General features: G+C 42.8%; 1 protein-coding gene across 1 annotated transcript; it reads left to right on the forward strand.

The window, feature by feature from the left end:
* Positions 1–5,042: 5,042 nt before the first annotated feature.
* On the forward strand, positions 5,043–5,978 carry LOC108388440 (olfactory receptor 7G2-like). The gene has a single exon (XM_037013156.2). The coding sequence runs from the start codon at positions 5,043–5,045 to the stop codon at positions 5,976–5,978; it is 936 nt and encodes a 311-aa protein (XP_036869051.1).
* The last annotated feature ends 6,052 nt before the right edge of the window (positions 5,979–12,030 follow it).

Consider the following 12,030-nt stretch of genomic DNA (forward strand, 5'->3'; position numbering starts at 1 on the left):
CAAAGTTGCAGAATACAAAATTAATACACAGAAATCTGTTGCTTTCCTATACACTAATGATGAACTAGCAGAAAGAAAAGTCAGGAAAACAATTTAATTCACAATTGCATCAAAAAGACCAAATACCTAGAAATAAACATTACCAAGGAAGTGAAAGAACTATACTCTGAAAACTACAGGACACTTCTAAGAGAAATTAAAGAGGACACTAACAAATGTAAATTCATCTCATGCTCTTGGCTAGAAAGAATTAATATTGTCAAAATGGCCATCCTGCCTAAAGCAATCAACAGATTCAATGCAATCCCTATCAAAATACCAACAGCATTCTTCAATGAACTGGAACTAATAGTTCTAAAATTCATATAGAACCACAAAGACCCCGAATAGCCAAAGCAATCCTGAGAAGGAAGAATAAAGCAGGGGCATCTTGCTTCCCAATTAAAACCTGTACTACAAACCAACAGTAAGCAAGACAATTTTTTACTGGCCCAAGAAAAGACCCACAGACCAGTGGAACAGAAAGAATACAGAGTCCAGATATTAACCCAAACATATACGGTCAATTAATATATGATAAAGGAGCCATGGATATACGATGGGGAAATGACAGCCTCTTAAACACCTGGTTTGGCATAACTGGACAGCTACATGTAAGAGAATGAAATTGGGTCATTGTCTAACCCCATACACAAAAGTAAATTCAAAATGGATAAAAAACCTGAGTGTATGTCATGAAACCATAAAACTCTTAAAAAGAAACATAGGCAAAAATCTCTCAGACATAAACATGATCAACTTATTCATGAGCATATCTCCCCAGGCAAGGGAAAAAAACACAAAGATCAACAATTGGGATGATATCAAGCTGAAAATCTTCTGTACAGCAAAGGACACCATCAATAGAACAAAAAGGTGTCCTACAGTATGGGAGAATATATTCATAAATGACAGATCTGATAAAGGGTTGACATACAAAATACATAAAGAGCTCACTCACCTCAACAAACAAAAAGAGAATAATCCAATTAAAAAATGGGCAGAGTAGCTGAACAGACAGATCTCCAAAGAAGAAATTCAGATGTCCAACAGACACATGAAAAGATGCTCCACATCGCTAGTCATCAGATAAATGAAAATTAAAACCACAATGAGATATCACCTCACACCAGTAAGGATCGCCACCATCCAAAAGACAATCAACAACACATGTTGGCAAGGTTGTAGAGAAAGGAGAACTGTCCTACACTGTTAGTGAAAATGTAAACTAGTTCAACCAGTGTGGAACGCAGTACGGAGTTTCCTCAAAAAAGTCAAAATAGAAATACCATTTGACCCAGGAATTCCACTCCTAGGAATTTACCCTAAGAATGCAGCAGCCCAGTTTGAAAGAGACATATGCACCCCTATGTTTATCACAGCATTGTTTACAATAGCCAATAAATTTAAGTAACCTATGGGTCCATCAGTACATGAATGGATAAAGAAGTTGTGGTACATGTACACAATGGAATATTATTCAGCCATAAGAAGAAAAGAAATTCTACCATTTGCAAAAGTATGGATGGATCTGGAGAGTATTTTGCTCAGTGAAATAAGTTAGGTGGAAAAAGACAAGTATCAAATAATTTCACTCATTTATGAAGTATAAGTACAAAGAATAAAACTGAAGGAACATAACAGCAGCAGACTCACAGAAGCCAAGAATTGACTAACCATTACCAAAGGGAAAGGGAATAGGGAGGATAGGTGGGAGTGAGGAACAAGGAGGGAAAAGGGGCATTATGATTAGTAGACATAATGTAGGGGAGGGCACAGGGAAGGCTGTACAACACAGAGAAGACAAGTAGTGATTCTACTATGTCTGCCCAGCATCTTACTATGCTGATGGATAGTGACTATAATGGGGTATGTGAGGGGGACTTGGTGATGGGGGAAGTCTAGTAACCACAATATCACTCATGTAATTGTAGATTAATGATACCAAAGTAAAAAATAAATAGAAATTAATTAAAATTTTAAAAAAATAAAAAATACTTAGGGAACTTTCAGGGGATCTTGAATGAAACATCTGAGTGCATTTTACCATTACTTAGGTATATTTTAAAATGTATTTTTTTACACAAAATATAAACTATATTTTTGCACTTAAGTTTAGAATCAGTTTCCTCATAACACTAACTGGATTAGATAACATAGCTTCTACAGAAACATACAGACTGGGTCCTATTTGAGAAGGCGGAACTTTCCACATGACAAGGTGTGTGCAATGGGAAGAGAGAAAAGGATGGTAAACATGGTAAACACCTGGCCTCACAGTGTAAGGAAGCAGGCATCCCAATTGCCTTCCTTCTAGAGTCTTGGTCTTTAAGGGTTTGCACTGTCTTGGGACCTAAATAATAATAAGGTTTGTCTAATGAGGAGCTTTGGATGTGGAGCCCCCAGAGATGCAGAGGCTGCAAATAGTGGGTCTGTGATCACCTCACTCAACAGCGCTGCCCAGCCAGGAAGCAAAAGCTGGGCCATTTCCCTGCTATGGTCCCTCTTGCCCAGAAACCCAGGATTTCACTGTGTCTTTCTGCCCTTTGCAAAGGCATCCTATGTCTCCATTGTTCGGTTTCCAGGAAGCATGTCAAGCATCATCCTGCAATGATGCCACCCAGGTAACATAATATCCACTAGACAATGCTCTGACAAGAGGTCCGGATTTAGGAAACATGCATCTTCACAAGCTGCCAGGAGTGCTCCTGCCTAAGGTGATCGGCTTCACCTGAAGCCACTTATGTCCACCCACAGGAAGAGCTGGTGTCATGTTGGCTGCCTGACTGTGAGGTCTGAGCAGGAGGAGGGCACGCCCAGACCCACAGATCAGCCTGCCTCCTTTGTCTACTAGTCCTTCTTCATTGTTTTGAACTATAAGAGCAGCATAATCAATTGGGAATGCCACTGTTAACCCCTTTCCAGAATTACCAGACATTGGCATTCTGCTATTATCAGCTTCATGCCTATGCTTTTTAATCAACACATTTGTAGAAATACAGGAAGCACCCCTTTCAACTTCCTCTTAATTCCTGACTCCATCCACAGTCAGCACCAGTGTGATGGTATTCCCCAGGCATGCTTTCATATTGTGATCATATATATATATATGTGTGTGTGTGTGTGTGTGTGTGTGTGTGTGTGTTTGTTTAGTTTGAGTACAGTTGATATACAATATTATGTGGGTTTCATATGTAGAACATAGCAATGCAATAATTATATGCATTACTAAATACTACTGTGATATATATTTTTTAAATTACATATTATTTATTCTGATGACAATATTATAATACCCTCAGCTGGAAATGGAGTCCTGAGTCAGGATGTACAATATAGAATAATCCACAGTAGTTAAAAAGAGTGAGGTAGGCTGAACATCAATAAATGTATGTTTAGAAGGAAAGCCTATTGTAAATACAGGCAGAGCATGATTCTGTGCGTGCACACCTCCTTAAAAAGCAAGAACAATGCAGTTGGTTTTGTGAGCAGAGTACCTAATATAAGAAAAAGTGCAGGTGGATAATGGATGTCAAGCTAGTGCAGTGTTTCCTGCTGGGAAGGAAAGGAACCCAAATTGTACAAACCTTGATGTGGGGCTTCAGATATACCTCTTGTTTACTGCAATAAAAATACCTTTTGGAAGTATGGGGAAGAGTGTGAATTTGCTAATGTTGGCTGGAGGGAACTCAGTCATTAACCACCATTCTCTGTAATTTTTAATGCTTGAGTAATCACTCAAAGTAACACACCAAAGTCATTTTAAACATATATAAAATGTTTGCATGCCATAGACTTTCTATCAAACTATTTTTTTCTACTGTAAGTTTTCACTGTATTGATTCATGTATCATGTTTATTTTACTATTTAATTCATTTTTGTGTTTTTATGTCCATGCCAAATTGATATGTTGGTATTTCCTTTCTTTCCTTGTACATGACCAATATTTCTGGAAGAACTTTCAGTCCATCAACCCATCCCTGAAATGTGCACTTATCACCCTAGGCATGTTCTCTCCTTGTTCTTCTTTCCACAGCAGGTCCATTTTAGGAAGGGAACAAGCCAGGTGCTATGGTTAATGGAAGAAAAAAATGTCACAGTAGGAAATATCAGTATGTGGGTACCGTTTGTGGTCCCATGTGCTGGTGGGTCTAATCTATTCACTCCTTATCATTGTGAGAGTTCCATGCTGGGGTTCTTTCTCAGCAGTTAAAAAGTTTTTCCAGCTCCCATGGCAAGTGCAGGAGCCTGGATTAAAGTCACAGTGTCTGAGTCTACATATTATACCAAAGACCAGTCCTCTGATCTTCTCTCCTCAGGAGTCAGAGAACCTCGGGTGCACAGGACAAGCCTGTTAGGATGCCTGGTGCTGGTGCTCTCTTATGTATCTGTGTGTTCCCAGCACATATTGTCACTCTTCATATCTGTCTATTCAGTCTCTTATGCATTTCATCCTTCCCCATGCAGCTGGGTTTTGTTTTTATCATATAATGTCTCTCACATTAAGGGAAGACGATCCTGAAGATGAGAGAGATTCTGTAATTTCATTCTCATCTTTCTGATTGCCTGGAGGAGTGGAATATCCTGAGGGAATAAACCTATATGATCTTTATTCTGCTCCCAGGACTTGGTGAAGTGTGTCAGACAGTCATTCTCAATAAAATATAAGCTGATTGAGGAAGAATAGGGTAGAGAAGGAGGGAGGGAAGAAGGATAGAGAGAAATAAAAGGTGAGGAAAAGATTTTTGTATTACCTGGGGTTGATGGGATGCACGAGCATGCTTCTAGGATAACAGTTCTCAGTCATTAGCGTAGGTCAGTGTTATCTGCAGGGATTTTTAAAACATGTTGCTGGGCACCAGCCCCGGGATATATCAACAGTAAGACAGAGAAGGACCCGAGGATTGGCATTTCTAACAAATGCCCAGGTGCTGTGGCTGATAAACAGACTGTGTGTTTTATTTTCTTGTCACCCAATATTTTCTATAGGTTCATTAACTACATGGATCCCAGAAACCACACAGATGTTTCAGAATTCCTCCTCCTTGGACTGACACAAGATGCAGAACTGCAGCCACTCATTTTTGGGGTCTTTCTGTCCTTGTACCTTCTAACCATCCTGGGAAACCTGCTCATCATCCTGGCTGTCAGCTCTGACCCCCTTCTCCACACCCCCATGTACTTCTTCCTCTCCCACCTGTCCCTGGGTGACATCTGTTTAAGCACAACCACAATCCCCAAGATGCTGGTGAACATCCAAGCACAGAGTCAGCACATCAGTTACACAGGATGCCTCATGCAGATCTGCTTTGTCCTGGTTTTTATTGGTTTTGAAAGCTGTCTCCTTGCAGCAATGGCCTATGACCGCTATGTGGCCATCTGTCACCCCCTGATGTATACGGTCATCATGAACCCCCGACTCTGTGTTCAGCTGATTCTACTCTCTCTGCTCCTCAGCATCGGGGATGCCCTGCTCCACAGTCTGATGGTCTTGAGGCTGTCCTTCTGCACAAACAGGGAAGTCTCCCACTTCTTCTGTGAACTTGCTCAGGTCATTAAGCTGGCCTGCTCTGATACCCTCATCAATAACTTTGTGATATTTGTTATGTTTAGCCTATTTGCAGGTATTCCTCTCTCTGGGATCATTTTTTCTTATGCTCAAATTGTCTCCTCTGTTTTGCAAATGCCCTCAGCAGGGGGAAGGTATAAAGCCTTTTCCACCTGTGGGTCTCACCTCTCAGTTGTTTCCTTGTTCTATGCAACAGGAGTGAGTGTGTACATTAATTCTGCAGTTGCTGGCTCTTCCAGAAAGGCTGCAGCAGCTTCAGTGATGTACACTGTAGTCCCACAAATGATGAACCCCTTCATCTATAGCCTGAGGAACAGGGACATGAAGGGAGCCTTTAGGAAACTCATCAGGAGGATACCTCTCCTTTAATGATTTTGTCGTCCTATTTGAGTCAGGTCTAGAATGAGTCGAAAAGAAAGGCCTTCTGGTGTTTCAGAGTGTCTAACTTTTCAGTTACTAAGATTCTGTAAAATGACTAGAAAATATGATGGCTAGGGGCCTGTCAACTTAGGCTTGAAATATGATTTTGCTCTTTGTCTCACTCTGGGATGATTGACAAATAATTTCAGCTGTCTAAAGTCAGTTATGGGCCATGTTCCATACCTGGGCCCTGGGATCCTCTTACAGTGTTCTGGGGAGAACATTCTCAAAATAAAATGGAAGATGGTGGTTAGGGTAGCAAGAGTATGTAAGCAAGGCCATGGTCCTAGGTGGGAATTAGCTTCTGCCTTATCCAGTGGTTAGGACTGTGTAGATCTTGTCCCAGATTTAGGCCTACTGACAGGAAGGGAGCTGGACTTTCTTACCCCAATCTGGTCATTATTGAGACATATTTCTATTAAACTGTTTCCCAGAATGATATCAGAACCCACTGAGACAGGGAAAAGACAGGGGACAGCTCCTGTCCAGTTAGAGCAGGATAAGGGCCTCAGGAAAGGACAAAAACAGGATGCTTACTGAGAGCCTCAGGAATGTGCAAAAACATGATGCTTGTGGCGTGAATGTCCTTGCATTTTCTTTCATTTTGATGGCAGATAGGCACGAGCATGCTAAATTTAGTAATATAGACAACTTTCAAAGAGATTCATCAAAACAATGGACAGCATTCCAGTGGGGACCCATAGAAATTAGAAACTCTGCTATGTCTCGGATATAGAGCCCTAGACAAAGACCAGACATGGGCACTCTTGTCTCCTCCCAGCATGCACTGAAAGTTCTGTATTTATGCTTTCTCTGAATAAAAAGCCTTTTTCTCCTGCTTTCCTACCTTGAGCATTTGCAAACTTCATTCTTTGACTCTGTGAACAGGAAGCCAGTGTCACCACTATACTCAGCTTTGTCTTTCACAGTATTGGTATGGTTAGGATATCTCACTTGTTTGAGTTGATTTTGAAACACATGAACTCAAGCTGAAGAAATCTTGGTTATTAAAAAAGAAGAGGTATAATTCTTCTCTATGGACATGCTACCAAATTATTGGAAGTATAACACAATTTATCATTTTATAGGAAAGATTATTATCTAGTAATGCCATTTTCTCCACCCTTTTCTTCTGATGAGCATGTTGACGGTTGAGAACCCTTTTTCTTCTGTGTGCATTGGACAATCAGCCAGGCAGGTTCTCTGAATAACCTGGCAGGGTGCTGCATCTTTAGATGTAGGGCTTTCATAAGATCCTACAGCTAATGCTATTTGACAGGAAACATTTGACAAATTAAACAATTTGTCTTTTATTTTGACAATGTACTTCTGCCATTCAAATCTTTCCCACAGTCTGTAGCAGAATCTGTCAGCTGATGTCACCAGGGTCACAACCCACAGACCTTCTTGACCTTCAGTCCCCCTTTGCTTCAGTGACATAGGCCTAACTTGATGAAGAGTTCTTCCCCGTGGTTGCACTCCATAAATCTCATGAGTAGAAGATTAGGTTATTAGTCATGCCACATTTCAATTACTGGAAGTGTTCATGGTTAATGGGTGTTTGGGGGAGGTTCAGGGGAGGTAAAATTTCCCTCATGAAAAATTAACATTAACCATTAAGTGTTTTTAATTCATTGGTGTTAGTTACCTTCCTGCTATTGCAACTCTGGGGCTCTTTTTCCCAAATCTTTTGCATCCCCCAATAGAAACTTTGTAACTGCCAAGACAGTACTGCCAATTTCCCCTCTCTCTAAAACTTGGTAATTTCTAAACAACTTTCTGTGTCTGTGAATCTCTTTACCTTAAAAATAAAACAGCCATTTTTTTTTACTAGCAAAATGGATTTATTTGGGAATAGCAGAGGATTGTAATTTGGGCCATGCAGGCAGGGGAAAAACATAGTCTAGTATAATAAACAAAGGAGAGGAGCCTTATTTTATGGAAGAGGAGAAGGAAGTTGAGAAGGGTTGTTCTGTGGAGAAGCAGGAGCACAGGGTGATGACAGTTGCTCATTGGGTGAATTGCAGGGCAAATGAGTCTCTCGAAGGACATGCAATGTGCATCATCTGTCTGCTGGAGTTTGCAATTGATAGGGAGTGGTGCTGCTCAGCTTCTAGCTTCCTGATTCTACCTTAATGAGGTTTGCTTTTATTCCTTTTGACATATAGTACAATATATATCTTCTGGTGTCAGGCTGACTTTGCTTAGCATAATGTTTTCAAGGTTCATCTAGATTGTGCCATGCATCAGAATGCCATTCCTTCTCACGGCTGAATAATATTCCACGGTGCGGATGGTCCACACTTTACCTATTCATCAGCTGATGGACATGGGCTGTTTCCACATATGGGCAGCTGTGACTAACACTTCTTTTATTATTGACCCATGAATATCTCTTTGAGCCCCTATCTCAGTTCTTTAGAGTGTATAGTTATACTCTGAAGTAGAATTGCTCAGTCATCTGATAATTCTGTTTAGCTTTCTGAGGAAACAACAGATTGTTTTCCATAGTGGCTGTACCATTTTCCCATTCCCACTGGCAATGCATTAGGGTTGCCATGTATTACACAAAAGTTTAAATTTGTGATGAATTCCAATGTAGCTATTTTCTGTTCATCGTTTATGTTTGCAGTGTAATATCTATGTGTGCCAGTCACAGTTATTTAGGCATTCATAGGGTTGTGAATGTATTTAGTGTATCCAAAACTATCACCTCTATCTAGTTGTCATATATTTTCATCACCCCACACGCAGGCATGCACACACACACATCCCACACCCATCACACACTGCCTTACAGATCCTGACTTGAAGTCACCCAGCCTGGGCACTAAGACCTCATAAATACCCTGCCTTGATATCCCCATTCTGGAACAGTATTGAGATTCTGTCAAGATGGGCTTCTCCTTTGTTGCATTAGGTCTAATAAACTTAGCATGCATCTTCTAGAACATTTTCCGGGTGGTGTTCTGAAGCATCAACAGCTGGCAGCACCTTTAAGATAATTGGTTCCATGATACTTTAAAAGTCCAGGTGGGGTACAGTGACACCTGTGAGATGGCACTGTGGAAGTGTCTAGCACTTATTTCCTCCCAGAAACATCAATTGAAACAATTATCCAGGCAGGACAATACCTTCCCAAGAGCTCATAAGTCCAGCTAGGTGATTGTAGCACTGAGCAAAACACAGAAGTAAGAAAGGATGCATAGAAGTAAGACAGGTTTGCATCACCTCTGCCACCCCTCCTGAGGCCAGGCTGCCTGAACAGACTCCCTTCTCGTGACAGAGGGAGAAGGCAGTGAACCACCAGCCTCACTACTGGGGCTGGCACAGATGCCCATCATTGTCAGGCTGGCTCTCCTTGCCCCAGGCCCCAGCCACCCCAGCACCGGGTGGGCTCCAGCAGCCCCAGGCTCCAGATAGGCTCCCCCATCCAAAGTGACTGACCTCAGACCCTGGTCCTGGCTCACCTCAGGGCCAGGCCAGCTCCCCTTTTGCCAGGTCTGCCCCAGCACTGGGCTGAATGCCCTGACCTCAGACTCCTGGCCTGTCCTAACCCCTGCCCATTCCTGTGGACCTATAATCCAGACAGCCTCCCCCAGATACAGGCTCCCAGCACACTGTGGCACTGGGCCATCTCCTGTGGTCCTGGCTGCCATGGTCCAGGCATGACCCCAGCTCACCCTGGCCTCTTGTTGAACCCCATTGCTCCAGGCCCAGGTGGGGTCTCAAGCACACAGGCTGTGACTCTCCTTTGTGCTGAACTGGCCCCTACACCCAGGCCAAGTGCCACACACCCAAACCCCAGGCCCACCATCCAGTAATGGTCACCAGTGCCAGGATCCAGGCCAACCCATAAATGCTCAGGGGCCAGGCCCACACCATGAATCCAGGCTGGTCCCCATGTATCTAAACCCCAGTCCTGCCCACTTGCTGACTCAGGGCACAGCATAAGTATGCCAAAAGCTGCAAGTTCTGTTGGTCAAACATGGTGGAATATTGACAGTTTCATAGGACTCAGCCTAGTACTATGTTCTTTACCTTTGTCTTTAATTATAGGTTTTTAAATTAAGGGTTTTTAAAAACTGGCACTTAATGTATCAGTCAGTTCCATTGGTGTTTATTGAGTGGACACATGATCCAATTATCTTGCAATGAACCCATAAAACTGAATTCCAACAAATGCAAAGATAGAGACTCCCATGATGCAACCCTAGGTCCTGCACAGCCCCGTCTCTGTGTGTGCCCATTGGGGGAGATTCTACTTGCTGCCTTAGCAGAACTGGGAGGAAACCATGGCGTCTCTATAGAGAGTTGCCCCCTTGAGGGGAAGGCAATTGGAAGCAGTCTTGTTTCTTGGTGTTATATCACTGGGTAAATGTAGGGAGATGTTTCTTGGTTCCTAAAGTGGTGAGGAAGACTGGCTTCAAGGAAGAATGGAAACCTCCTCTGTGACCAGCCCTGGATCTTGGAGAGACAGAGTTTAGGAGACCAGGGGAGCTTATTCCCCAAGGACAGGAAAGTTGGAAACATACAACTTGTCCCAAGTTGCCTCCTGAAGACCTAGAATAGTCAATTCGGGCTTCCTGCTGCCTTGTCCCAGTCCCCATAGGAAACTGAACTATTCTGGGAATGGAGGCGAAATTGGACATTTTGTCTAACAAGAAGCCTTGGGAATTGATTTCTTATGGGCCCAGAAACTGTAAATATTCCCTCTGTTCCTACCATTTATCTTCCAGCCCGGCTTTTCCACTTTGTACCAGGGGTATGACTACCTGTGCCTCTATGAGGCATCCTTCTGCCTCCCAGATCTAATGCCACCATCTCGGTCTACTCCTGGAGGCAGAGCCAGCATCTTATTGTCTCTCACCAGGGAGGGTACTGAACCAAGTTTGACTCATGCCTCTGTGCTGATGTCAAGGAGAGGAAAGATATCCCAGTAAGTGGACTTGGAGGACCAAGGAAAGAAAGGAGAGAGAGAAAGGGGGTGGGGGGGGAGAGAAAGAGAGAGAGAGAGAGAGAGAGAGAGTAGAGGAGTAGGAGAGTAGGGGAGGCTGGGCTCCATGAGCAGTAATATCTGTGGTGCAAAAGCTGGTGAAATTGGCAGAGTCCATGCAAATCATTAGTTTTTTCTTCAGTGGTGAAATCTGCCATGTGTGTTGGCAGAGCAAATCTCCAGGAACTGGGATCACCTGCCAGCTCTGTGGCTGATACTGTGTGGCTTTTCTTCCTTTTGTTCAACTGTCTCTGTACTTTTTAGCTTTGCCAGTTTGGGTGGGATAAGATGTAAGTGAGTCCTGTGTGGGGAACCCCAAAAGGCTGGAGAAGTTGGTTGCTCACCTCACTCTTCATTTCCTGGTTAAGGGAACTCTTTCTGGCTGGAAAGGTCTGTCGTGGTGCTGAGCAATGCTGGCTTGAGGAATGGGTTGAAGTTGGCCAAATGGACCTGTTGCTACAATTTCTTAGGTGGACTCTAGAGCACTCACAGGTCTGTTTTTGTTCACAGATAGGTCTTTAACTGTTTATCTTTGTCAGGGAACAGAGGGACAGAGGGACCCTTATGATGCCACTTTGATGTCTCACGCTTCCTGGATGCTTTTAATCAATATTGGATGGTTTAAAAATATCCTGTAGTTATAATGAAACATAAACCTGACTATAAAATTTCTCAGTGAGTCTTCCTAGCAAGTCATTGAACCTCAGGGCATTCCCCAAACCTTCAGCTGTCAGACGTGTGGATGATCTAGTGGACTGTGTTTGCTTTAATTACATAGTGCACCAACTCTCTACAGTTTGCATCCATGGGATTCACTAGCATGACTTGAACTCAATGGAAAAACACCTGCTCATCCTTCCACATTGATTCTTGGATGGCCTCAGGGTCACCCTATGCATGGCACTGCAGCTCTGTTGTGATCAGTCCCTGGAGGTAGAAGTTATCCATTAAATTTAGATGTGATGGATCCAAACCCCGGGAACCAACTCACAGAATGCATTCAGA

Source organism: Manis javanica, chromosome 13, assembly GCF_040802235.1.
Source record: "Manis javanica isolate MJ-LG chromosome 13, MJ_LKY, whole genome shotgun sequence".
NCBI lineage: Eukaryota > Metazoa > Chordata > Mammalia > Pholidota > Manidae > Manis > Manis javanica.

Excerpts from the sequence above, each read along its gene's own strand:
- LOC108388440 (XM_037013156.2), top strand. The coding sequence starts at position 5,043 with ATGGATCCCAGAAACCACACAGATGTTTCAGAATTCCTCCTCCTTGGA.